This window comes from Prunus dulcis, chromosome 5 (genome assembly GCF_902201215.1).
Source record: "Prunus dulcis chromosome 5, ALMONDv2, whole genome shotgun sequence".
Lineage (NCBI taxonomy): Eukaryota > Viridiplantae > Streptophyta > Magnoliopsida > Rosales > Rosaceae > Prunus > Prunus dulcis.
Window position 1 is genome coordinate 11,132,988 of NC_047654.1, and position 27,523 is coordinate 11,160,510.

The window sequence follows — 27,523 nt, forward strand, 5'->3', positions numbered from 1 at the left end:
TTATTTTGCATTTAAAATTTCAATTCACTAAGCAAAAGTAACTTTTAGCGCTTGCTTTTATTTGAGGAAGGAACGAAGGAATAAGCATATACGAAGATAACATTTCTAAGGTAATGACCGGCCAATCTTGATTTTGACAATACACACCCAATAAAACCACATCCTTTGCATTAATCACATAAGTTAATTAACAATCAAATGTCTTCCATCTCACCTGAAAATGTATTAGAGCACACCCGTTGTGTCATGACAAAGAGCATGGGCAAGTAAGGGCACACACTATTCATGCTCTAACAATTTTTTGATGCATTCCCACCCATTACCATGGCAATTTAAGAGTAACCACTATTCACATGGGATAAGAGGAGAGAAATTTATATGAATTTTGGTATGGGAAGTGAATAACATGGCTATGTATTTATAGAAGAAAAAAAAATCTTAATTTTTAGGGGTATATTTTCCTCATTTTTTTCAATTGTTTTGGTATTTAAATTGGTCGCTGACGTCAACTTGCCCAGGCAAATCTTGCCTTCCAGCTTGCCCAGTTTCATAGCCCACTTCTTGTCATGGCAATTTTTTCTTGGATAAATGTTATTTTTAGAGCCTAGGCGCCCCTGACAAAAGGGAATGAGATGGAAGTGCTCTTAAATGCAAATGAAATGACAAGCATACCTTCACTACTTCATGTAAGTTGTGGGACAAACCGAAAAAGGAAACAAAAGTAGATCGAACTCTATAATAATACTAAAATGAAAGACATGAGCAAGTGTTGAGATTATATATAACGGAGAATGAGTATTAGTGCACAAAAGATCTTAAGTCGATTTATTCATTGTAAATTGATTTTGAGTTAGATGTTTTTACTATCAAAGCTAGTAATATTAATTCATAGAAAATAAAACACGAGATAAATGTTGTGCTTAAAAGGGAAAAAAAATCAAAAAATCAAAAAATTGGCTTCTATAATATCTTTCATTTCAAATACTAATCTAAAGTACAGCTTCAAAGTTGCATACAAAGTATATGTCCGTTTAGCTTATTTTCTTCTTCTTATTTCATTTTCTAAACTACAAAAATACATAGATCTCTTCCATTGGTCGTTCTTTTTTTTTTTTTTTTTTTTTTCCGTCGTCTTTTCTTTGCCATTATCCCCTCCATTCGAGGGATACCGAATAATCATGGCTAAATGACTTTTTTACCCAAAATCAATTTTCAACGAAGCCGAAACAGGAGATAAATGGTTCTGTTCCTCCAGAGCCGTTGGATCCTTTTTTTTTAATTTCAACGGTCAGGATACTAGTTTGGAGAATCACTTCTCAACGCTTTTAGGGTTGTAGTTTCTGTTCCACCTGTATAAATAGGATAGCGTAGAGATCCCGTCTGCCGCTTTCTTAAACCAAAATCGAAACCAAGTCTCCTCCCCCCTCCCAATCCGAGGGAAGAGGCAATAAGTCCAGATCTTCAATCTTCACAAGGTATTCTTTCTTTTCTGCTCAACCTCAGATTTTCAACTGATTTTGATTGTGATTTTATTGAATACATTGGAGATAATTCTCGAGTACATAATTTGAGATCTATTGTAATAGGTACATGTGTGAACTTGTTTATCTTAATTGTTTATGCGAAAATGATTCATATGATGTAGAAATTTTTTATTTATAAGAAAAATGGTGTAGGTAGGTAGGTATTTAAATATGGGTAATGATGTGGGAGTTGATGAGAGGTAACATTTTTAATGTTACCACAAGGGTTTCTCATGGAAGTATTCTTTGGCTTTGGTTGTTGCAGAAACAGTTGTATGATATTAACAATGTGTGTGAAAAACTGATGGTGAATGGGTTCTGGGGACTCTGTGTTATGACACTTTCGAGGTCACACTTCACGAATGGTAACGAAGAGTTGATACGGATTAAATTATTGATCTTGTCAATCGCATTGAGTTGATCAGGATCAATAATTTGACGAGCATTTGCGTTTTGTTACCATTCATAAGGTGTGATGTCTAATGTGTTGCAACACAACCCTACCATCCATTCATCATCATCAAACTTTTGGACATGTTGTTGACATCCACTTATGTACATCCAAGGGTAAAGGATATATTCCATTTGAAATTTATAGCGTATCGTCATCCGTCCTCGGATTACTCATGTTTAGACACTTTATATTTTTACCTCCACCATTTCTCTTAGAGAAAAATTGTACATCATATCACAATCTTTTGCATAAATAATTGATATGAAATTTGTTACGCTCACCGGTGCCCATTTCAATGGCCCTTGAATTATGTTATTGAGAAATTTGCACGAGTACTATAAGAAGCTAGTAAGATGTTGATCATTGATGGTGTTGTCAGTTGCAATTAGAGGTACCCTTAACGTTTGCAATCGTTACTTTAAAATTTTTATTTTTTTGTGTTTAGCATTTCCTATTAGAATCGCGTGTACCAAAAAAAGAAGAAGGTGAAGGTGTTCTTTTTGTTTACATTGTGGTTCATTATTATTTCTTTGTTGAGCTTGCTAAAACGAAAAAGATAATTACAACCTAAAACCCCGTGGGCTCGTAGGCCCAAAGAGATTAATATTCTTTGAAGTTTGTTGATTAATGCATAATTGTGTTTCATTTTGTATCTTTTTAGCTTATGATTTCATTATATTTTTGAGTTAAACTTGTATTTGTAAGATAAGGTAGCTTAAGGAGAAATTCGAAAACATCTGCGTTATTGTGCCAAAAAAAATATTTGAAGGCATTTTCGATTTTCTTTGAGATGAAGTATATATGGTTGGAAAGAGAACATAGAATTTTAAGATTAATATTTTTTTAGAATTTTATGACTGCGGAATGAGCCCAAAATGTGCCTACAAATATATTGCAGTGCATTAACTGTTAAAATTGGGCCAACAGCTGTGTAGTTAATAAGTGGCGATAGGGCCTTAGTCCACTGGAAAGATCATTTTTTTGTCTTAAATTAGTGTAGTAAAAGTCTTCATTTGGAGTTTGGAAGCTCAAGTTGTGATGCAAACAAGGTTGTTTGGTCATGTATAACCTATGTATGAGTTAATTGTTTTTTATGGGGAATTTAGGTAAAGTTGGTGAAGTTGGTGTTGTTGGTAGATGTAATACTCAAATAAGATTTTTCCTTCCCTTATGTTTTTAAATAGTGAGGTTTTTCAAATTTACAAACACACCTCAAGAGAGGGAGCTCTCAAACATATCTCTATAGCTCCTCTCCCTTCTCTCTCTCAAATTCTCTCAATTGTTGTAATAAAATTCTTTTGTTATATTTTCCTTTATATTTGAGCTCATTTCCTTTGTGATGTTTGTAAGTTTGGAGAACCTCACTATTTATAGGTATAAGGGAATGAAATATCTAATTTGAGTATTGCTTTTATCTACAACACACATTTCATCAACTTTTTCTAACTTCTTCACCAAAAATAATTAGCTCATGTATAGGTCATATATGACCAAGCAACTTTGTGAGCATTATAACGTGGGCTTTTCTACTCCAAATGAAGACTTTGACCACATTAAATTAAAGCCTAGAAAATGATCTTTCCAATGGACTAAAGTCATGTCACCAATTCTCAATGAAAGCCATAAAAAAGGTTGATACTCCTTGACTGCACAGCTGGTCGTCCGGTTTTGATAGTGAATGCTCTGCTTGTTGGCACGTTTTGGGCTGGTTCCTTTGTTCATAAAATATGAATATTCAAGCGTTTTGTTTTATTTTTCTAACCATATATAGTCAATTTTAAGTAAAAATCGGAAAGGTCTTCAAATATTATTTTTGGAATAGTAATGCAGATGCGTCTAAATTCATCTTAAGTTGCATTGTCTTTAAATATTGCTGTGATTGGCTGCTCCAAAAATTCTAGAGAAATTACGTAGGCATATTCAATGTCTTAGCTTCACTATCCAATTGGCTTTGCACAAAAATTCCACCGAAAAGTCATTTCCATTGAAAATTGATTGAGTCACCAGGTTGCACTCTTTTGCATATTTTTATTTATCTAAAGCCACCATTGCTACCTAAACCCTAAAGTTCAATGAATTGAATGAAAAATACAAAAAAAAGATAAAAACACATGTTTAAACAAAAAAACCTAACAAAATCATTAGCTAGAAGAGTACAAAATAAAATACAATTATGCACTAATCGTTTGTGTACAGTTAATGTCATGCCTCAATCAATTTGTTACATTTCGAGGGGTTTTGACCAAGTGGGCACGTCGCATTTCTTCCACTCGTCTATACAATTAGCATGAAAATAATGGTTGCATTTTGGTATGGTTCTCAATATTTCCTTGGCATATGTGTTGTCATTGGGCTTGGGTTTAGGCCCAATGAAATGATGGTCTGATCATCAAGGCCTATTTTGACAACGGGTGATTGTTGGTTGGTTATGGTGGAAAATTCTATCATATTGAGTTGGTGGGGTTGATCAACCCGACCACAAGCCCTCTATCCCGATCACTACAAATACAAAGATGAACAAGAGCCCTGTGATTCCCTGCATATCATCATTATACCGTACTTTCCAGTTGTTGAAATACCTGAGAAAGGTTGAAATTAATTGTTACAGTATTGAAAGTACTGTGTTTTACTAATACTTGGATATTAAAATGATTCCAATTCATGACTTCGTGCCCTCAAAATCAGAAATATAATCACGGGAAATAGTTGATTTGATTTCAAATCTTTGATTATCCTATCTAAGTTTGTTGATTCATGACTTCCCTTATTTTTGACAGGTAAACATTAGTCAAGAATATGTCAATATCTACTATGATAAAACATACCCTTATTTGAATCAGGATAAATAGTACTAGAGCACGTAAGCTTGGAACTTGAACCATTCTCCAACCCACAGACTTTACCCGGAACTGCTTCACAAAAATAACTAGTAGGCACATTCCATGCCAACTCAAAACCGTAAGTATCAAGACTGTCCCACTGAAATGGATTTTCCAGTGGAACCAAAATTGTGGAAATCACAGAACAAAGAGATGAAGGATCCGGATCAATCTGACCATGTAAATAAGTGGATAGGATGTTTCCACGTTGGACGAGCAATTCAGGAAGGTGAAGTTTTTAAGGGCAGGAGCGTATGAAAATGGTGAACTTACAAGACTGAAGTCATTGTCCATGACCCGCCTAGTGAAGCACTTGTCCGGGTCGGTGATCAATACCTACCTTCTAGTTAATGTAGTTGATGTCTTGGACGAAGAAGTGCCCGTAAGATGATGGGAGAGTGAGAATGGTTTGCCTTTGGTTTGCACCGCTGCACATACCCACAAAGTTTTTTCGTCGTCTTGGGTTTGGGATGGAGTAGCCTCCCTCCCCTTATACGAAATTCTGGAGTCCCTCCTTTTTGGAATGCGCACAATTCTACAACAAGGCTAGGGAGGGTCGGAAGACCTCCAGATATTTGTATAGGAAATTTTGTTTTTTTTTTGTTTTTTTGGGTTTTGGATTAAATAAGATAAAGTTAAAATCATGACAACTATTGCTATTGAAAAGATAAGTTTTTTTGTCCAGCGGGTTACCACAGTTGTTGTGGCACTCCCTCTTCCCCCCTTGCTTGGCACAAGGATTGAAACCGGGGTTTTTTTTTTCCCTCTCAATATAACTATAAAAAAAATAAAAAGGTTTTTTAGTTGGAAAAGAATTAAAAAGATAAGTTAGCAATATAATTCCACAGCTTCAAAGTTTCACATCGACAAAGCAATAATGCTGCTAAGAATAGTACATTAATTATAAGAAAAAGAGGAAAAAAAAGTATGCTCATACATAGATCTCTTTCATTCCTTGTTAGGTTATTTTGTTCGTTTTTTATTGGCCATGATCTCTCCTCTATTTCATTGAAGTTTATGCAAAGTACTTAATACAACATAACTATATTTATGCCTCAATAATCACTTTGTTACCCTCCGAAGGGTTTCGACAGAGCGGGCACGTCGCATTTCTTCTAAGCCACTCGTCTATGCAATTAGCATGGAAATAATGGTTGCATTCTGGAATCGTTCTCAATGTTTCCTTGGACTTGTATGTGCCTAAACATATTGGACAAGTATTGTCATTTGGCTTGGGCAATTCCCAACTTTGACCAAGTTGAATCTTGGGATATGACTCGATAGTAGCATCATCAAGGCCCTTCATGACTGCGGGAGGTTGTTGGTTGGTTATGGTGGATAATTCCACGATGGGTTGCTGCACCCGACCACAAGTCCTCATGAGCCTTAGGAAAATCGCAGTGGTAAAAAGTAGCCCTAGAACTCCCAAGCATGTTATTAGAGCAATCTCTGAAGTTCTTGCTGTATCTGAAAAGGTTGAAATCAACATGAATTCAATAGCATTCCATTAGTTCATGCGAAGTGATAACATTTAGGATGTGTGTGTATATTATATGATATATGTAAGGTATTTTTTTTGAAGTACAAAAGAAAATTACAAAGAAGAGTCCCGAAAAATTCTTAAATTCCTTTGATCAAAAAACAGTTGCATTTGGAAAAATATTAAACCAAATACAAATATTTTTTTTAATGACAAAGGCAGAGGCCCTAGGTTGATGATATGTGTAAGTTGATGTAACATAAACATTGTTCTATGAACATACCGTTATTTGAAGGATAATACTTATAAATATCGTAGCACATAAGCTTGGAGCTTTGAGCATTCTCAAACCCACAAAATTTTCCCAATTCAACACAAAAACGACAATCGGGCACATCCCATGCCAACTCTACACCATAAAGATCAATAATGCTCCAATCGCGTGGATCTCTCAGGGGAACCAAAGCTGTTGAAAACACAGAACACAAAGGTGGTACCGTAGAATCTGACGACAGCACAGCAGTGATCACGTACTGCTCATTATTGCTAAGGCAAGAGATGGGTGGATATGGTGTTTCTGCGAAAGAGGAGCAATTGAGGAGCGTGAAGTTTACAAGTTCATTCGCATATGAGAAAGGTGAACCTTCTAGGCTCAAGCCATGGTCGAGGAACAACCTAGGGAAGCAGCTATTGAGGTCAGTGATCCATATGTTTTGGCCAGTGTAATCTATGGTTTTGACCATGAAGTCACCGGAAGATGGGAGAGTGAGAATGGCTTCATTTTGGTTGTTGCATGAGAGATCAAAGCTTTTTGAGTACCCACAAAGGGAGGGTTGAAGGTTTTGCAGCCGGAAAGGGAATCGAATCCATGGGTGGCTATTGAAAGAGCACGTAGATTCGCTGCAGATTGGGGCGCTTGCGCCGTTATGATGAATGAAGAAGAAGAGCAAGAGGAAGGTGATCAAGAATTGTAAGGTAGACATGGTGAAATGAAAACTAGACCAATATTTTTTGGGTAATAAGTGCATGACGGCCTATTATGCCTGTGGGAATAAACACAATACGCCAAATATAATCAACATAACTTTCTATGTGTTCATTGAAATCCATCCAAATACACACCTAGGAATCATAGCAATGCATGACAACATGTATTAATTTTATACAAATCAAAATATGTTTTGGGTTAATATATCAAATACACACTTAAATAATATATATTAACTTCGTAGATTAGCTTCAAGGAAATTACCAAAAACGAATCAAGTTTGTTTCCGTTGAACCAACAGTTCTATGAGGCGTGTCATTCCTTTACCAGCCACCACAACTCTCTCTCTCTCTCTCTCTCTCTCATTGTTTGGTCAATTTAGACGTGTGTTGCGAAAGAATAGAAAAACGCTTTTATATTTTAATGAATTAATTGCTCCACTGCTCATCCAAAGAAAGTAAAACACTTTACAATCCAATTCCTTTTAACATTTACGGAGAGGGTGGTGATTTTTTCACTTTTCTTTTGTTCATTTACACTCATTTTTATTTTTTTTAAATACTTTTTACTATAACATACAAGGAAGTGTAAGTGAACAAAAGAATAGTGGAAAAATCAACTCCCTTACGAAAAGTGTTGACTTCTATAATATCTTAAATTTCAAATACCAATATAAAACACTTAGCAATATATAGTTCCACATCGTCAGAGTTAGACATTGAGAAAGCAATACTATGCTAAGAAGTAGTATACTAAGAAAAAAGAAAAAGGAAAGTATATATATATATATATATATATATATATATATATATATTTATCTAGCTTATTTTCCTTCTTCTCTCAATTTTTTTTTCCCTAGAAGTACATAGATCTCTTTCATTCCTTGTTTTGTTATTTTCTTTCTTTGACACGATCTCCTCTATTTTATGTAAAGAATGTAATACAAAACAGTCACGCCTCAATCCCTTTATTACCCTCGGATGATTTTCAACAAATCGGCCACGTCGCATTTCTTCTAAGCCACTCATCTATACAATTAGCATGAAAATAATGGTTGCATTCTGGTATGGTTCTCAATGTTTCCCGGGGCTGGTAGTTTCCCAAACATATTGAGCAAGTGTTGTCATTAGGCTTGGGCAATTCCAAGCTTTCTCCAAGTTGAGTCTTAGGATATGAATCAATGGTCGAATCATCAAGCCCCATTATGACTGCAGAAGGTTGTGGATGAGGTATGGCTGATAATTCTATTATGGGTCGATTGACCCGACCGCAAGCCCCCAGCCTAAACATGATCACAATGACGAGAAAAAATAGTCCTGTAATTCCTATGCATATCTTCATACCGTACATCGCAGTTTTTGAGAGACCTGAAAAAATGTTGAAATTAATTGCAACATTAATACATTTTTTTATACAAGCGATATTAAGAGAGGGGGAGAATCGAGCCTAAAATCTCGGATGCATGGATAAATATTCTTAACCACTACAAGCCCTTGCAATTGTAACATTATTATGGTCAAGTATGATGACAACATAATCAATTACGTATGATGTATATGTAACAATATTACTCATAAGCGTACCGTTGGTTGAATTAATAGCACTAGAGCACCTAAGCTTGCACCTTGTATTGTTGTCGAATCCACAAACTTTACCAGGTACGGCTTCACAAAAACGGCAATTGGGCACATACCATTCCAACTCAAAACCATTAAGATAGTCCCATTCAAATGGTTCTGAGAGTGGAACCAAAGCTTCGGAAATCACAGAGCACGAAGACCACGTCTTTGATGAATTAATCCACTCCGATGGCACACCAGTGACCATGTAGTGCTCTAAGGCAAGAAATGGGTGGATACGATACTTCTGCTTGGTAAGCGCAATTGAGGAACGTGAATCTTTCGAGGGCATGCACGTATGAGAAGGGTGAACCATCAAAACTGAAGTCATTGTCCATGAACCGCCTTGGGAAGCAGTTGTTGGGGTCGGTGATCCATACGTTTTGGTTCAAGTAGTCGATTTCTTGGACGGCGAAGTGCCTCGAGGAAGATGGGACAGTGATGAGACTGCTTTGCCATCGGTGTCTAGGGTTGCATGTGAGACCAAACCCTTCATACCCGCAGGTTGAGGGTTGGAGTTTTTTTAGCCAGAAAGGGAATCGAATCTGAGGGCTAGATGTCGATTCACCACAGGTGGTGGCGGAGCTTGTTGAGGCTAGGTGAGGAATGAAGAAGAAGAACAAGAGGAATGAGATCAAGGAATATTCTATTAAGGCAGGCATGGTGAAATAAATCTCTAGCTCTCCAAAAGTTTTTGGGTGATGGCCGGCCTATAATGCTTGTGGGAATAAACCCAATACGCCAACCACATCTTTTTCTATGCATTAACTAAATGCCACATAGTGATCATACATAACAACAAATTCTCGATCTGCCCCAAATCATATTATATACAAATCCAATGACAATATCAAACTCCGTCATGTACACTCCATGCACCAAGTCCTACTAAAGGAATTAATGCAAAATGTTTTGTGTTAACATATCAATGCACCAAAAAAGATAGATTATGGTTAGCCAAAAGACTTACTGGGAACAATCGATGTCAGTCGTAGAGATGGGTGGAAGTTTCACGGATAGGCCACAGGCGTGAGGAAGAAAAGAAATGCAAGAAAAATCATTAATAGGCAGCCCCGCCAAAATTGCTACAGCCTTGATATAGTCGCATATTTCGTGTCGATCTTCCTTGTCGTTTGAATACCGGCTGAGGCTCTGTGTAGCGTCACAGCAAGTCTGCTGTGGCTTCACGTCATTATTTTGTTGCTTGGCGCAAGGGCTCAACGTTTCGAGGATGGTTTCGCAGCAAGGTAGATCACCCATAGCTGACCCAGAAACCAGTGACATGATCACAATAGTGATCTTGGTTAGACGAGTCACATTTGGCCTCAATTCTGTTGGCTTATAAATTTGTAGGCTGTGTTGATATGGGGGAAGTTTATAAACTTTATATATATAGATGTATGGAGTAATTTATTGTTGCGGTTAATTTCATCATGATTCATGTGAATCTTATTCTCCACAATATAGTAGGAATTTGGGTTTTCGTGCGGCTGGGATTTTGCTGTCACACCAATCGTGCTCATAAAAAATGTGTAAAATATATATATAAATTTATATCTGAGATAAAAGATCTAATTAAATAGGTTTATATATTTATCCTCAACGTGAGAGTTCGTGTGTTTTTTTTTTGGGCGGAGAGGGAATCGAAGTGCATATGGGACACCAATGTGGTAGCTACGTGAGAGGGAGGAAGAAGAAGAAGATAAGAATGTGATCAATTCAAAGAAAAAGACATATGATCATATGATCACATGAGCTATATGTATTCATTATATGAGGCCATTGCACAAATTATTCATTTTACAACTTATTCATTTATTCCGTTGTCTGTTGAAGCATTACCCCTTCCATCAAATCTTCACTTAACCCTGCAATATATTCAAGAAACCAAAATCAAAAATTAGTTCTTTTCATATAAAACATTTGCATCATGATATGAAATTAGAGCCAAGATGGTTAATTACTGGGAACAATCGGTGCCACTAGAGATGGGTGGAAGTGTGACCGATAGGCCACAACTTTTGGGAAGAGAAGAAATCTTAGAGAAATTATCAACAGGTGCCCCCATCAAAATTGCTGCAGCCTTGACACAGTCACATATATTTTGTTGGCCTCCCTTGGCATTTGTATACTGTGTGAGGCCCAGGACACCATCACAGCAAACCTTGGCTGGCTTCACCTCACCTTGAAGTATATAGGGAAGGCAAGGGTTCAAGTGGTCGAGGATGATGTTGCAGTAGGGAGATTGAGGATCAGCACCCGTGGCGGCCCCAGAAACCATTGAGATGATCACAACGGCTATGATCTTTGTGATTGGATGCATCATGTTTGGCCTTATAATAGACTTTGATGTAGAGAACTTCGAAGTATTTGTATGATCTATATGTGTTGCCAAGGGACAGGCTCATATGTATATACATGTTGATGTGAGAATTTCATGTTCCATATATTAAGACTTGAAAGTTTCAGATATGCAGGAAAATGCATTTTTCATGTGCAGGCTGTTGCATCTGTCACACAAGTAAAAAGAAAGTGATAACAATTGGGCTCTTGCTTTAAAGATTATTGCCCGGTTTTGACCAAGTTGACATTTTCTAAACTTGTATAAAATGTTTAGATTCGTACTAAAAAAAATTAAATACTTTTGTTCATACGCATCAATATTTACACAAATAATTTTTGTTGTATGTACAAGGCCTTTTCTTTGTTATAGACACACAAACAAATATTATTGTATATACAAGGCCTTTTCTTTGGTCTCGCCCCAGGCCTCAAAAATATAAGGGATATATATAGGGATTCTTTAAATAAGCTTATTTGAGGGACACTCTTGTAGGGCCTTACTCCACATTGTATTCTACTAATCTAAACCATCTATTTTTTATATAATCATTCAAAGATCATCTCTACAAAAAATACTTGAATCCGATATCGTTTGATCACTCAATTATGTTATTGAAATTTTAGTACTTTCTTGAAGCATCGTGTTCATTAATTTTGTAAGATACAATTGGATGTCGAAAGGGTTTCCGATTTGTCTAATTTTTTGCAAAGATGATCTATGATTGTAGACTTAAAAAAATAAATGGTTTGGATAGTTGGAAAAAAGTTCATAGGGTTCCCTAAAGGGTGTCCCTCTATAGAAGGGGACTGTATATGTGTGTATATATATATATATATATATATACACACCAGGAGGGTGCCAATGCCAGGAAAATAATGCGTAAATGAAAGTAATACTTAAATGAGAGAACTTACAGAAAATGAACTTATAGAAAATCTTAACTAAAAATGAACTTACAAGTAGAGTTTTCTTTGAAGGTGATTCAGAGAAAACTTTAAAACTGAGAAAACTCAAAATTACATTCTTCCTAACTATGGCCAAATGGGCCTCTATTTAAAGACTCAAAAGTGTCGGTGGAGAATCTTGACTGTTGAAGCACGGGTTTTCTGGCCCTTTTGCTTATGCTTTTACTTTTGCTTTCTTGCTTTCACATGTGCTTTTGCTTTTTCCTTTATCAAGGAATATTGACGGTAGGGGAACATGTCTTGGAGGCATTATGCAATCTTTTATTTTAGTCTTCATTCAAATCATAAGGGTCTTGACTATCCGGATAGTTGGCCCATCTGAATTTCTGCGTGGAATCCTTTTGACTGCTTGAGTGGAATGTGACGTTGGGGAAACATCATCATCATCATCCATCTGAGAGGCTTGAATCATTAATTGTTTGGCTAATTCTTTTATTTCTGACTTGGATCTTCCTTCAATTGGGAGGGAAGAATGAGACGTGCCAGAACAAGAGGGCTTTGACTGGGAGATCTTAACTGGGCAGAATTCAGTATTGACTTGTTCAATAATTCTTTCTGACTTGAACTTATCCTACCATTTTACTGAGATTTTTCTGGAAAGGATTCTTGATTCCCAATTAACTTGATAAGACCACATAAGAATCCAAGGAACTTTGTATTTTGCAACAAAAATTAAAATACTTGGGAAGAAAGTGTCTTCATTTCTGAATTTGTATTTTGTGGAAAAATAAGCGACTGAATTTTGGAGGTCTGTGGGAAGAATTTCCATGACTAGACCATGTTGTTCCCACCAGGAAAGAAACCAAAGTGGAAAGGGGCTTCAGAATTTACTGTCAAAATTTACAAACCAGGAATGATTGAAATCTTCAGTTTGATGAAGAAAGATGGCATCCCAGGCTTTAATATGATCATAGTAACTGTATTGAAGGGTTGATTTAAGGGTTTTTAGTGAATAAGGGTGGTCGCCTCATTCAAATTGACTAATGATCTTGTGGATGTACATAGAATGATAGAGGATGATTTTCGAGTTATTTCTGTCTTTGATAGGGCAGATTTCAAGGGTTTGGGTTTGGGTTTCGAGAAGAATGTCTCGATAGTATTTAAGTGATTTTGACTGGTGCTGAAGGATGAAGTGGAAATTAGGAGGAAAACAAGCTTTGGCAATTTTTGTAGGACTGGAAAGATTATTGTAGCATGACTCGATGATGAAGAGTTTGTTAGTAAACTTTGGGACGTAGGAAGAGGATTTTCTGTGGCTTATGGTTGACTGAGTTAATGGAGGAGGGGTTGAGACCTGAAAGTGATCAAATTAGATACCAGGGCTGACTGATAATTGGGGCGGACATGGCTGACCGTGGAACCAAGACTGGTAAATCTGTTACTAATGTGGATGGGAGAACATCCGGGAAAAGGGACAATCTTGGATTTGACTGGATTCATGGATGTTGGGAGTGTTCTGACTGGTTGACTGGCTTGTTCTTTTTGTTTGTCTGATCTTTTTTCAGCCATTGTTTTCCCTGTAAGAATTCCCGGGTGAGAAAGAGGGGAATGTTATTTTCACTTCCTCTCAAATATTCAATATCAAAATAAAAAACAGTCAAAATTGCTTGCCACCGTGCAAAAATTTGTTTTGATGCAATATTTTGGACATCTTTTTCTAAAACATGTTTTGCACTTTTACAATCAACTCTGACTAAACTATTGGTTAAGTAAATCATCTTAAAAATTTGAGATGCATAATACAATAGATAAAATTTCCTTTTTTATAGTACTATAATTACTTTGTGACTGGGTCCAGATTCCATAATGGAATCTAACTATTTGCTCTGCTTGATTGGGAGAGACTCTTTGTTTGAGGATACCTCCATAACCAATTTCAGAGGCATCAGTTTCAACAATTTTGAAAGAATTGACCGAAGGGATACCAAGACAAGGCAAAGTCTTGACATGGATTTTGATTTGTTTGACAATTTCTGTATGAATGGGGGTCCAGGGAGGATGATTACTTTGAAGTCTATCAAATAAGGATTTACATTGTTTTCTTAGATTATGATAGAAATCAGCAACGCAATTGAGAGAACCTAAGAATCTTTGGAGTTGACTTTTATCAAGAATTTTATCAAGGAATTTGTCAGCAAATTGGATGACTCTATCAATTGGACTGATCCGTGACTAATGAATATTGAATCCAAGAAATCTGATGTTGGTTTGAAATAACATAATTTTCTTGGCTGAAAGTACTAGACCATTTTTCGTGACTATATGTAGGAATTTGTGTAAGTGTTTCCAATGTTGTTATATTGAGGAAGAGAATATAAGAATATCATCAATATAGACTATGGAAAATTCACTAAAAGGATTAAAATCTCGTTCATTATATTTTGAAACTCACTAGGGGCATTTTTTAAGCCAAAAGGCATGACATTCCATTCATAATGACCAAATTGGGTGACAAAAACAGCTTTGTACCTATTGTTTTCTTAGATTTGTATCTGCCAAAATCCGATTTTCATGTCAAATTTAGAAAAGATGACTGCACTACTTAGCCTATTAATTAAATCTCTTTTATTAGGAATTGGATATAAAATCCATTATAAAACAATATTAAGGGGTTTATAATTAATGACTAATCTAGGTGCTCCGCTTTCAAGCTCAGCATTTTTTTGAACATAAAAGGCTGGGCAGGACCATGGTGACTTGCTTTTACATATTATTCCTTTGTGAAGTAGCTATGCAATTTCCTTTTTGCAAAATTCCATGACTTCTTGACTCATTTGGATTGGTCTTGCTTTAGTAGGGATGTGTTTCTCATTAAAGGTTTTGACGTAAGGAAGACTCACGACATGTTGTTTTCTATGCCAAAAGGTCAGAACAAATTTATTGTTTTAACTTTTCTTCAAAACTTTTGACTTGTAGTTGCAAGTTTTCATTTGCAAGCTGTTGTTCAATTCTATTAAAGTTGATTTCTTCTTTGAGGAAGTTAACTTGTCTGCTTTTAATTTGAATTAATTTGACTGATTTGGAGACTGCATTTTTATGGAGGGCTTTTAACGCTTGTAATTCTGGCTTGGCTAAGAATTCGAATTTGACCTTTTCTCACATTTGGATAGCGGTGACTCCGTCATATTCTACATTAAAAGGGTAGAGTAGGGCAATAAATGGTAATCCTAAAATGACTTCATCAGTTATGTCTTTGACTAGGACAAAGGAAGTCTTAAAGCATATTTTATTTTGGCATAAGTGGGCTTTAGGGATTTCATATTTAAGGTGCAGTGGTTTACCAGAGGCTGTTCCTAAAGATTCTTTTGACTTCCTGTAATATTTAATGGGAATTAATCCTTCTTGAATGCAATTAAGGTCGGCTCCTGAGTCAAAGAGAGCTATTGTTTTTAGTTCAAAATTGTTGATATAAATACTGACTTTTGAATACCATTTATGGAAACTTAATTGTTTGATTAAATTAATAGCTTTGTCAGTACTTGAATGTTCATCTTCATCTTCAGAATGGACTTCAAGCTGTCTTTTACCGTTGTTGTTAGGTTCTATTTTTTCTAGTAGACTGATCAGGTCTTGTTTGATTTCAATGTTATCACTTTGTAATTGTTGGTTGAACTGTTTTAACTCAGCGATTTCCTTTTTTTTATGGTTTTTACTTCAAGTTGTAAATCTTGTAAAGTGACTTCTTTTCTTTTGTTGAATTTTTCTAAAGTAGTATTTAGACTTATTTTCGGGGGGATGTGTTGACTCGTTTCTTCTTGACCAATGACTTTTCTTAATTTCTTTAAATATTCTGATTTTAACTATGAATTTTCTACTTTACTAATTAATTCAATTAATAATTCTTCTTGCTCTTCTTGTTTTGTAAGGACTTTTATTGACTTAGTTAAGACATTACAACAATTATCTTTACAACCGAATTGGATTTTGGGGGAACTTGATTGGAAATCTGTGGAACTATAGTCTACTGAGCTTGTTACTAGGGTCTTAATTTCACTAGACTTAGAGTTTCTTAATTCTAAAACTTTAATCAATTGGGCTTTTTCTTCGTCTGTGATTTTTAATTGTTTGATTGTGTCTTTTACTTTACATTCATTAGCATAATGACCATGTTTTTTACATTTCCAGCACTCAACTTTTCTTTTGTCGGTGTTCTTTTTAAATTTGTCTTTTCTATCTTTTTTGGGTACTTTTGACCAATTTTTTCTCTTTGGGTTAAACTTGTTTTTACTATAAAATTCATTATCATTTTTGAAGGATTGTTGTTTTCTAGTGTAACGTCTGGTTCGACTGTTTTGGTCATAATTCTTATGCTTGACTTTTCTAGATGGACGAATAGATGCTAAACCATACTGTTCACAGAAATATCCTAATTCACATTTAGCTAAATTTCTTTCTGATTGAATTTGTTTACCTATTTTCATGTCAACACACATTTTCATTCCTACTTGATTAATTGTACTAATAATATTTCCATAAGTTAAACTATCGAAATCTATGTGACCTTGATCATTACTTAGAACTGTTCGTATTTTGTGTGCGAAAAGATTGGGAAGACCGTTAATGAATTTTTCTTTCCAAAATGGTTTATTATTGTCATCTCTTAGCATGACTCTGGATATAAAGACATCTTTTTACCATCTGAAATCACTTAACTTGGGACATCTAAGGTTGCTAAGCTGATCTTGAATTCTGGTTGTAGTGTTACTAGGTGTACCTATGAAATGTTCAATTATTGTGTATAATAAGGTATTGACTCCATCTTCAATTCCCGTATTGACATGTTCATCAAATATAGGGAATCCATCTTTATTTAGTTTTACTGCATGTATTATTTGTCTTTTTCATCTATGAGATGTTTATCCCACAAGAACGTAAAGTTCCTGTAAATCCTATTTCTAAGAGGGGCACTATTTCTGATTGTCTGAGGTTGTGATTAGTGATGTAACTATTTGCGACCATAGACATGTGCTGCAATTTATTCATAATTTCTTGTTCAGACAAGCCATCTAAATTCCACTCATAAAGTTTATCAGAAGGGACTGAGAATTGGCTTTGAAAATTTCTTTCTTCAAACTGGATATATGGGGGAGTTGGCTTAGGGTACCAGTTCTTTGTTAAACTAGTGAGATTTATTTTACTCCTTAGTCTACTGAGTTTTAAATTGTTAAAGGTATTTTTTATTTTTGATATATTACTAGAATCAGTATCAGTGTAGTATCAATGTCAGGGCTTGACTATGTATCTATTGGGTTTACTTGGATGACCTTAAGGGTTGAGGGTGACTCTGGTTTAGTGGGTTTTTCTTTGACCAGTGTCAATTGTTCAAGCATTTCTTCTATTTTATTCATTGTGGGGGTTGTCTTAAGTGTTTGACCAGGTTTTAGGTCTTGGAATTTGACTAAAGGTTTTTCTTTCTTGGGTTTGGGGTTCACTTCTTGGGTAAAGATTTTATCAAATTTTGTTTCTATTTTATCTAGTTGTTTTCCTAAAATTATTAGACTTTGATTTGTATAATTATTTTGCCCAACCAATTTTTTATCATTTTGTTCAAGGATTTTAAAAGGACTGGCAGTGATTTTAGCATTTTTATGATTAATAATAATTGTTTCTACTGGTGGATGACTAGCTATGACTTTTGTGTTGTCTTTTTTTTCCACTTTTCTTGCGTTAAAGTCTTTATTTCTTTCTTTTGCTGATAAAGATTTTCAACAAAATCAAGAAAGTATACTTCAGACTTAGTTTGCAACATGTAAGTTTTCCATTCATTAAAAATTTGTTGTCTTTGTTCTTTACTTGGATAGGTTGTTCTATATCTATTGCGTCTTTCAATATTTTCTTCTGACTCAAGATGTTTGTCTAGGATTTTTCAATGTATTTTGAACTTTTTGTTGAGGGTTCGTAACTGATTATCTACTGGGATGACTTCGGCTTCAAAATTAGTTTCCATCTTCTTTTACTGATTTTTTACCATAACAAGGATGGTTGACTTGAGAGGTTTTCCTCAAAGATTCTAATTTTAAATCAATTAATGTTTTTTTTTTTTCTAACTCTAGATCTCTTTCTAAAGTAGAGGAGGAAGCTGCAAAGGAATGTCTAGCAGGAGTATGTTTAAAGGATTGACTAGGCGTTGGGAGTTGTTGTATTTGGACGGAGGACTTTTGGGGCTGGTTTCCAAAGTTTATTTTTATTGTATCATCTAAATATTGTTGAATACAGTCCCGATCTCTTGGACCACAAGAGTCCAAGAGATTGTGGTCACCCACCGTTGAATATTAATCTAATGGTTTAAAAAGGTTTCTTAAAAAGAGTGCAAGAGTGAGTGAACCGTTGAATTTACATCCAACGGTGAGTGACCACAAATCTCTTGGACCCCGGTAGTCCAAGAGATCAGGATTGTTGTTGAATATAATCCAGATTATGCAAGTTATGCTGAATAGGAGTGGGTTGATTTTCTGTTGTTAGTGTCCAATCTAGGAGTAGAGTTACTTTTGACCATTTAATTGTATGGGGGACTCTTATGTTAGCATCAGCTTTACTACTTTGTATAAGTAAGGTTTGGTCTTTTGGGCTTTTATTAAGGGCTTGAAAATTCATATTAGTTCCTGTGACTTTATAATATATTCTATAGACCAGGGCTAGAGGTTGGGTTCCTGGTAAGACTTTATACCCTGAAGTTTTAATGTTTAATGTTAGAGTTTTTAATATGTGGGGATCACTAAGGCTTATTGTGAAGTCTGAGTAGCAGTCAAAATGAATTGGACCATTAAACAAGCTTGACTATTATTCCTAGGGTACTATAACTAAAGTTGGTAAATCTGGCATCACGTAGGCAAAGTAAGATAGAGACATTTAGTCCTAATCTGGTTAGGGGTTTTACTGCTACTTGAACTAGGCCAATATGAAGGAAATTGTTTCCATCACTCTTACGTTTCTTTATTGACTCAAGGTTTAGCAATTGACATGTTTCGTGTTCTTTACTCAAGGCATAGACTTGTTATATATATATATATATATATATATATATATATATAAGTCAAACAAATTAGGAAAAATATTAAGTTATGCTCATAAATGCTCATATCTTTATTCTTTTCCAATATGAAGGTATTTATAAAAAAAGGTACAACCCTAAATATCTTTATTCTTCTCCAATATGGAGGAATTCATATAAAAAAATACAACCCTAAATAAAATAGGAAAAAAATCCAAATTACAATAGAAAATAAATATGAATTACAATAGGAAATAAATCTCAATTATAATAGGACTAGAAAAATGGGTAAGTAACCAAAATCCTAACTAAGTAAGGACTCAACATAGGGAACAATTATATATGAATAACCAGTACTACATAAACATATTGTTATCTCTTTTGTGGGTTTCTACAAACTGGGCAAGTTGCATTCATTCTAAGCCACTCATCTATGCAATTAGCATGGAAATAATGGCTGCATTCTGGTATGGTCCTTAGTGTTTCTTTGGGCTGGTACTCAGACAAACATATTGGGCAAGTGCTGTCATTGAGTTTTGGCAATTCCCAGCTCTCACCAAGTTGAATCTCGGGATATGATTCGATGGTCGGATCATCAAGGCCAATTCTGACTGTCGAAGGTTGTCGATCGGGTATGGATAACACTTGTGTGATGGTGGGCTGGTGAACCTGACCAGGAACCCTTGTCTTGTTACAAACATAAACTGCAAGCCCTATGATGCACAGTAGCCCTGGAATTCCCACGCCTATCACTATGCCATACCTTGCAGCTCTTGGCAGACTTGAAAAGCCTGAAATCACAATAATTTCCATTAGTTCAGGATAAGTAAGACAATATTTAGAATATGATGATTGACATTTATATATCATAGAGGAGTTTATATGTATCTATGGATATGAATATCTTATCTGGAATTTGTTGATCCGAACCGTTATCTTTTTAAATTCTCCTTCAAAGACCAACCATGCAAAAACTACTTCACAATAAATTTAGCTATTTGATTACCATCAACACTGTTTCAGCTTGCTTTCTTTTCTTTTCTTTTTCTTTTTTTTTTAAATTTAATTTTACTTCTGCGATCCACCGTGTACTCAAGATTTTAAATTTTAAACTCTTAAAATTTGGGCAGCAACTCAAAACTCGACTTAAATCCTATGATCGTGGATGTGATTGTACACACTAAACTAATCAAGCTTATATCAGGGATGGAATTAAAAATGGAAAAAATAATTATCAAAAGTGGTCGTCACCGAAGCACCATGTTTGTTGCAGGCTAGAAAATAATAGTCAGTCGAGCATCCAAATAAGAAAATGAATATGACATTATAAAACTCACATACCGGAAGAAGTTGTAGTACCATTTTCCCACCCACAAACACGACCTCTAGCTTTACAAGAATCACAATTAGGCACGTACCAAGTCAACTGAGCACCAAAGTTAAGATACTCCGAATTAAATAAAAATGGAACCAAAGCTGTCGAAATTTTAGAGCAACCAGCCGGCAAAAGTTTCGGAACCGGCCGAAAAAGTATCGGATCCGGCTGCAAAAGCGAACTGGTTTGTACAACGTATATGACCTTGTAGTGGTACTTGGTGAGGCAAGGGATTACGGGTGCTGAATTCCATGGCCAAAATGCTTTTTTGGACGAGCAGCCAACGAACGTGTAGTTTTCAGGGGCGTTTGCGTATGAAAAGGGTGAATTTTTAAGATTGATGTCATGGTGGAGGAACCTTCTTAGGAGGCAGTTATCGGGGTCATTGATCGTTAGGGTTTGGTCCATATAGCCGATGCTTTGGACGATGAAGTCCCCGGAAGAGGATGGCAGAGTGAGAATGGTTTGGTTTTTGTTGTTGCACGAGAGATTAAACCCTGGGTACCCACAACTTGAGGCTTGGTGGTCTCTAAGCAGGAAAGGGAATCGAACCAATGGGCCGTCGGCAGTGCATGTCGATCCACCGCAGGTGGTAGTGCTTGCTACTACAAGAGGAAAGAAGAAGAAGAAGGTGAAGATTTCTAAGGTAGCCATACGATATGAGTGAGCCATACGCAGCGAGAAGTTTACTATTAATATTTGACTGGCCTATGTGACTGTGACAATAAAGGCAATAGACCAGATTAAGTTACATCGCTTTCTATGAATTATTCAAAGGCACATACCCAAAGGAAATTACTCAGAAGGCACGTACCAATTGTAAGGCATATTAAACATTCATGGCGCCATCACTGAAAACATATGACAATTCCATATTCATACGCGTATATATACAGTCAAATGGCAGTCACAAACAAATTGATTTTATAATTGCATGCGAAAGAATGACAAGAAACTGGAAAATTATATTGACTTTCGAAATGATGCTTACGAAAAACCAATTTTGGTGAAAAAAAAGTTTTCCAGAACCTACCTCGCGCTTGGGGTCGTCGTAAGGTTTTTGACCAGGATATGTTACCCAAAAACAAATGATTGAAAGAGGCGTACCAATTGCAAGACAAATTAATTAAATTCATATCACCATCACCGAAAACATATTATCATGTACAAGTCAAATGGAAATTCCATATCTCATACCTTGCCTATATGAAATAATAGCAAAAATGTGTTTTCAAAAGTCCCTCCTCCAACCAAAACAAGCCCGTTCTGCCTAACAACTGATTAAGACCATGAAATCTGCTCCAAGATGTTATAGTAAATGTGGCACCCTAAGTACTTTCCTTTTGAGAGAGACGGAGAGAGCTTATAGCTAGACTACTCATGACGTGAAGAAGGTGTAACCAAAAAGTTCTTTTCCTCGTGATGAAGGAATTGAGAAGAATTCCGACTTTGATAAAGAAAACATACTTTTATGGAGAATCACCACTCGTGGGCTCATGTGGTATGATTCTAGATAAACCAATAATCACTTTTATAGAGAATACTTCTCCATACATAATCACTTTAAAATCACCTTACAGTGATTCTCCATAAATAACCTTCTCCTTAATTAGCGCCAAACCACCAAATCCAAATCCTTTGATCAGGTTATTGCTTACCAAAATCCAATTTTTGTGCAAAAAAAAAAAAAAAAACTTAGAAACTATATTGCTTGGGGACGTGATATATAGTGTGATATAGAGTTGCATGATAATGGAACTGGTGAGTTCAAATACCAGAGTAAGAATTCCAAACCACTCCACAAGTTTAAAACAGGTAATATTATTCCACATATATTGCTTCATATTCTCATTACATTTACCCCTTCATTAGACAAATTATTCATTTATTCCATTGTCTGTTGAAGCATTACCCCTTCCATCAAATCTTCACTTAACCCTGTAATATATTCAAGAAACCAAAATCAGAAATTAGTTCTTTTCATTTATAACATTAGCATCATGATATGAAAGTAGAGATAGAATTTAGAGCAGAAATGGTTAATTACTGGGAACAATCGGTGCCGCTATCGATGGGTGGAAGTGTGACCGATAGGCCACAAGTTTTGGGAAGAGAAGAAATCTTAGAGAAATTATCAACAGGTGCCCCCATCAAAATTGCTGCAGCCTTGACGCAGTCACATATATCTTGTTGGCCTCCCTTGGCGTTTGTATACTGTGTGAGGCCCAGGACACCATCACAGCAAACCTTGGCTGGATTCACCTCACCTTGAAGTATGTAGGGAAGGCAAGGGGTCAAGTGGTCGAGGATGATGTCGCAGTAGGGAGATTGAGGATCAGCACCCATGGCGGCCCCAGAAACCATTGAGATGATCACAACAGCTATGATCTTTGTGATCGGATGCATCATGTTTGGCCTTATAATAGACTTTGATGTAGAGAACTTCAAGGTATTTGTATGATCTATATGTGTTGCTAAGGGACAAGCTCATATATATACACATGTTGATGTAAGAATTTCATGTTCCATATGTTAAGACTTGAAAGTTACAGATATGCAGGAAAATGCATTTTTCATGTGCAGGCTGTTGCATCTGTCACACAAGTGAAAAGAAAGTGATAACAATTGGGCTCTTGCTTTAAAGATTATTGCCCGGTTTTGATTCTTGATCAAGTTGACATTTTCTAAATTTGTATAAAATGTTTAGATTATCGTTCATACCAAAAAAAATATTAAATATTTGTGTTCTTACGAACATCAATATTTACACACATAATTTTGGTTGATGTACAAGGCCTTTTCTTTGTTATATACACACACAAACAAATATTATTGTATATACAAGGCCTTTTCTTTGGTCTCGCCCCAGGCCTCACTCTTATGCGGTCCTATTTTCTCCACTTACGCTCCCTTTTGCTTTTTAATACTTTTTAATCAATTTTGTTCTTTATCTTTCCTATTCTATCCTTACCCTACACATTAATTTGTTTTTTACTTCACTTTTATATTATTTCTTTTTCTTTATACTTAATTTTCTAACTTACACTCCATTTTAGTATTAAAGGGAAAAACAAACTTAATTTCTTACTTGATTAAAGAAAAAAATACTGAAAATGGAGTGCAAGTTGAAAAATTAAGTATAAAGAAAAAGAACTAATATAAAAGTGAATTAAAATATAAAGAAAAAGAACTAATATAAAAGTGAATTAAAAAGAAGGGTTAATCGTTTTATTAGTCCCTAAATTTAGACCCAATTTGCATTTGAGTACCTCAATTTTCAAAATGGTTTAGGGTTTAGGGTTTAGGGTTTAGTCCTTTAACTTTAGTTTTGTTAGGACAAATAGTCTTGCCGTCAATTTTGTTAACTTTTCTGTTAAGTGCAGGGGCAAAATGATATTTTTGTATCAAAATTGATTAAAATATCAATAAAAAATTTATAAATTTAAAAAACTAAAAAAATTATAAATTTAAAAAACTAAAAAAATTAAAATTAAACTCTCTCCCCCCCTCTATCTTGATTTCTACTCCCCAAAAACTTTATTTTTATTTTATTTTTTGTTGGTTTTTTATTTGATTTTCTTTTATTGTTATTTTAAAGATATGATTTTTTAATTCATTTTTTTTGTTTTAATATAAAAATACCATTTTGCCCCTGCATTTAACAGAAAAAGTTAACAAAATTGACTGTAGGACCATTTGTCCAAACAAAACTAAAGTTAAAGGACCACGGGAACTATTTTGGAAATTGAGGTACTCAAATGCAAATCGGGTCAAAGTTTAGGGACTAATAAAACGATTATCCTTAAAAAGAAATTAATGTAGGGTAAGGGTAGAATAGGAAAGAGAAGGAACAAAATTGATTAAAAAGTATTAAAAAGCAAAAAGAAGTGTAAGTGGAGAAAATGGGAGTGGGGAAATCATATCCCTATATATGTAGGGAACAATTATATATAAATAACCAGTACTACTACATAAACATATTGTTATCTCTTTTGTGGGTTTCTACAAACTGGGCAAGTTGCATTCATTCTAAGCCATTCATCTATGCAATTAGCATGGAAATAATGGCCGCATTCTGGTATGGTCCTTAGTGTTTCTTTGGGCTGGTACTCAGACAAACATATTGGGCAAGTGTTGTCATTGAGTTTTGGCAATTCCCAGCTCTCACCAAGTTGAATCTCGGGATATGATTTGATGGTCGGATCATCAAGGCCAATTCTGACTGTCGAAGGTCGTCGATCGGGTATGGTGGATAACAATTGTGCGATGGTGGGCTGGTGAATCTGACCACGAGCCCTCGTCTTGTTACAAACATAACCTGCAAGCCCTATGATGCACAGTAGCCCTGGAATTCCCACGCCTATCACTATGCCATACCTTGCAGCTCTTGGCAGACTTGAAAAGCCTGAAATGGGATAAGTAAGACAATATTTAGAATATGATTTACATTTATATATGGAGGAGTTTATATGTATTTATGGATATGAATATCTTATATTGAATTTGTTGATCTGAACCGTTATTTTTTAAGATTCTCCTTCAACAACCAACCGTGCAAAAACTACTTCACAAAAAAATTTAGCTATTTGATTACCATCAACACTGTTTCAGTTTTTTGTTTTTCTTTCTGCCATCGACCATGTACTTCAGATTTTAAATTAAACTCTTAAAATTTGGGCAGTAACTCAAAACTGACTTTAAACCTATGATCGTAGATGTGATTGAACACACTAAACTAATCAAGCTTATATCAGGGATGGAATTAAAAATGGAAAAGATAATTATCAAAAGTGGTCGTCACCGAAGCACCTTGTTTTGTTGCAGGCTAGAAAATTAGTGTTGGTCAGGGCAAAGTCAAAAAAGAAGGCCCTATAAATGCAAATGTAGATAGAATGTAGACCTTTTACAGCTAGTAACAAAAATTAAGCCTTAAAAAAAATTTCATTTTACTTTGGGAAATGTTTAAAAATTATATATAAAGCAATGATTGAACACAAGAAAAAAAAAAAAAAGTTGAAAGAGATTGGAAGAAAGATATGACATTTTAAGTAGTCGAATGCCCCAAAGGAAGAAAGAGGGGTAGAACAAATTACTCCTTCCAAAGTCATTTAGAGTCCTCTTTTTTTCAAAAGATAGTCCATTTGATACATTTTATAATCAGAACATCAACTCATCAATCATCATAAACTACTGTAGCTCATATTAATAAACTATTTATAAGCATCTTTTAAAAGAACAATAAAATAAATAAATATTTTGGGGCCCTCCTTGAGATGGGGCCCAGGGCAGTAGCCCTCAATAATAGTCAGTCGAGCAGTATCCAAATAAGAAAATGAAGATGACATTATAAAACATACCGGAAGAACCAAAGCACCGAATTTGAGAAGTTGTAGTACCATTTTCCAGCCCACAAACACGACCCTTAGCTTCACAAGAACGACAATTAGGACTGTCCCAAGTCAACTGAGCACCAAAGTTAAATGAAAATGGAACCAAAGCTGTCGAAATTTTAGAGCAACCAGCCGGCAAAGGTTTCCGAACCGGCAGAAAAAGTATCGGATCCGGCTGCAAAAGTGAACTGGTTTGTACAACGTAAATGACCTTGTAGTGGTGCTCGGTGAGGCAAGGGACTGCGGGTGCTGAATTCCATGGCCAAGATGCTTTTTGGGACGAGCAGCCAACGAAGGTGTAGTTTTTAGGGGCGTATGCGTATAAAAAGGGTGAATTGTTAAGATTGATGTCATGGTGGAGGAACCGTCTTGGGAGGCAGTTATCGGGGTCTTTGATCGTTAGGGTTTGGTACTTATAGTCGATGCTTTGGACGATGAAGTCCCCGGAAGAAGATGGCAGAGTGAGAATGGTTTGATTTTTGTTGTTGCACGAGAGACTAAACCCTGGGTGCCCACAACTTGAGGCTTGGTGGTCTCTGAGCAGGAAAGGGAATCGAACCAATGGACCGCCGGTGGGGCATGTCGATCCACCGCAGGTGGTAGTGCTTGGTACTACAAGAGGAAAGAAGAAGAAGAAGGAGAAGATTTCTAAGGTAGCCATAGCCATACGCGGTAATACTTCACTGGCCTATGTAACACTGACAATTATAAACCCAATAAACAAGATAAACCACATCGCTTTCTCTGAATTATTCAAAGGCACATACCCAAGGAAATTACTCAGAAGGCACGTACCAATTGTAAGACAAATTAAACATTCATGGCTCCACCACTGAAAACTTATAACAATTCCACATCCATACGTATCTTGACTGTGATGTATAATCACGAAATATGATAATGAAATATATATGAGATAATTAGCTCATGTATTTTTCACAAATTCCTCCAATCGAAACAAACCAGTTGTCCCTAACAAACAACTGATTAAGACCATGAAATCTGCTCCAAGATGTTAGCAAAAGTAGCACTACACTTTCCTTTTGAGTTCATCAGCTTTGAGAGAGAGAGAGAGAGAGAGAGAGAGAGAGAGAGAGCTTAGCTACACTAGAGAATAATCATGAAGTAAGATCAAGAAAAACAAGAGAAGAGAAGGTCGGTGAAAACTATTTTTTTAATTTTTGTGTAGTGACCCGTACAAGTATATTATATGCCAAATCAACCGTATATATATGTACATATCTCTTTGGCTTCATTAATCAAACGTAATAATCCTAGTCTTACATGACAATTATGTCTCCATCTCATCCCAAATATATTGTCGAAATGATGCTAAAGAAAGAAGCTGATGATGAGGACAGTGATATGGATGCGTGGCATATTTTTAGGCTTCTAAACGTTGTACGAACTTCAAAGCAAGCAATTGTTATATTGGTTGACTTGGTTGACTAGGTCCGAGGTTCTGAGATCTTCTATAGTTCTGAACGTAACCATTGTTGGCTTGGCAGTTAGCTC

The 27,523-nt window shown here is 35.6% G+C and overlaps 5 protein-coding genes and 1 long non-coding RNA gene across 7 annotated transcripts; 1 reads left to right on the forward strand and 5 right to left on the reverse strand.

Moving 5' to 3' along the window:
- The first annotated feature begins 1,366 nt into the window (after positions 1-1,366).
- LOC117628003 lies at positions 1,367-5,528 on the forward strand. Its single transcript, XR_004585879.1, has 2 exons — positions 1,367-1,475; positions 4,755-5,528. It is a non-coding gene; the product is annotated as an uncharacterized LOC117628003 (long non-coding RNA).
- A 2,783-nt stretch (positions 5,529-8,311) lies between these two features.
- On the reverse strand, positions 8,312-9,274 carry LOC117629039 (RING-H2 finger protein ATL22-like). Its single transcript, XM_034361566.1, has 2 exons — positions 8,908-9,274; positions 8,312-8,691 (listed from the first exon to the last, which is right to left on the reverse strand). The coding sequence occupies exons 1-2, from the start codon at positions 9,272-9,274 to the stop codon at positions 8,312-8,314; spliced, it is 747 nt and encodes a 248-aa protein (XP_034217457.1).
- Positions 9,275-10,801: 1,527 nt separating this feature from the next.
- On the reverse strand, positions 10,802-11,269 carry LOC117629040 (non-specific lipid-transfer protein A-like). Its single transcript, XM_034361567.1, has 2 exons — positions 10,908-11,269; positions 10,802-10,811 (listed from the first exon to the last, which is right to left on the reverse strand). Exons 1-2 carry the CDS (start codon positions 11,267-11,269, stop codon positions 10,802-10,804), a joined length of 372 nt encoding a protein of 123 aa, XP_034217458.1.
- An 8,300-nt stretch (positions 11,270-19,569) lies between these two features.
- On the reverse strand, positions 19,570-22,115 carry LOC117628262 (RING-H2 finger protein ATL20-like). 2 transcript variants are annotated; one of them, XM_034360681.1, is made up of 4 exons: positions 21,816-22,115; positions 21,433-21,469; positions 20,585-21,223; positions 19,570-20,034 (listed from the first exon to the last, which is right to left on the reverse strand). In XM_034360681.1, the coding sequence occupies exons 3-4, from the start codon at positions 21,024-21,026 to the stop codon at positions 19,616-19,618; spliced, it is 861 nt and encodes a 286-aa protein (XP_034216572.1). In that variant the 5' UTR covers positions 21,027-21,223; positions 21,433-21,469; positions 21,816-22,115; the 3' UTR covers positions 19,570-19,615. The 2 variants fall into 2 exon arrangements, with proteins under 2 accessions (XP_034216572.1, XP_034216571.1); XM_034360680.1 differs by lacking the exon at positions 21,433-21,469.
- A 431-nt stretch (positions 22,116-22,546) lies between these two features.
- LOC117629041 (non-specific lipid-transfer protein A-like) lies at positions 22,547-23,027 on the reverse strand. Its single transcript, XM_034361568.1, has 2 exons — positions 22,666-23,027; positions 22,547-22,556 (listed from the first exon to the last, which is right to left on the reverse strand). Exons 1-2 carry the CDS (start codon positions 23,025-23,027, stop codon positions 22,547-22,549), a joined length of 372 nt encoding a protein of 123 aa, XP_034217459.1.
- Positions 23,028-24,508: 1,481 nt separating this feature from the next.
- LOC117628389 (RING-H2 finger protein ATL22-like) lies at positions 24,509-26,691 on the reverse strand. Its single transcript, XM_034360821.1, has 2 exons — positions 25,976-26,691; positions 24,509-25,023 (listed from the first exon to the last, which is right to left on the reverse strand). Exons 1-2 carry the CDS (start codon positions 26,673-26,675, stop codon positions 24,602-24,604), a joined length of 1,122 nt encoding a protein of 373 aa, XP_034216712.1. The 5' UTR covers positions 26,676-26,691; the 3' UTR covers positions 24,509-24,601.
- Between the last annotated feature and the right edge of the window lie 832 nt (positions 26,692-27,523).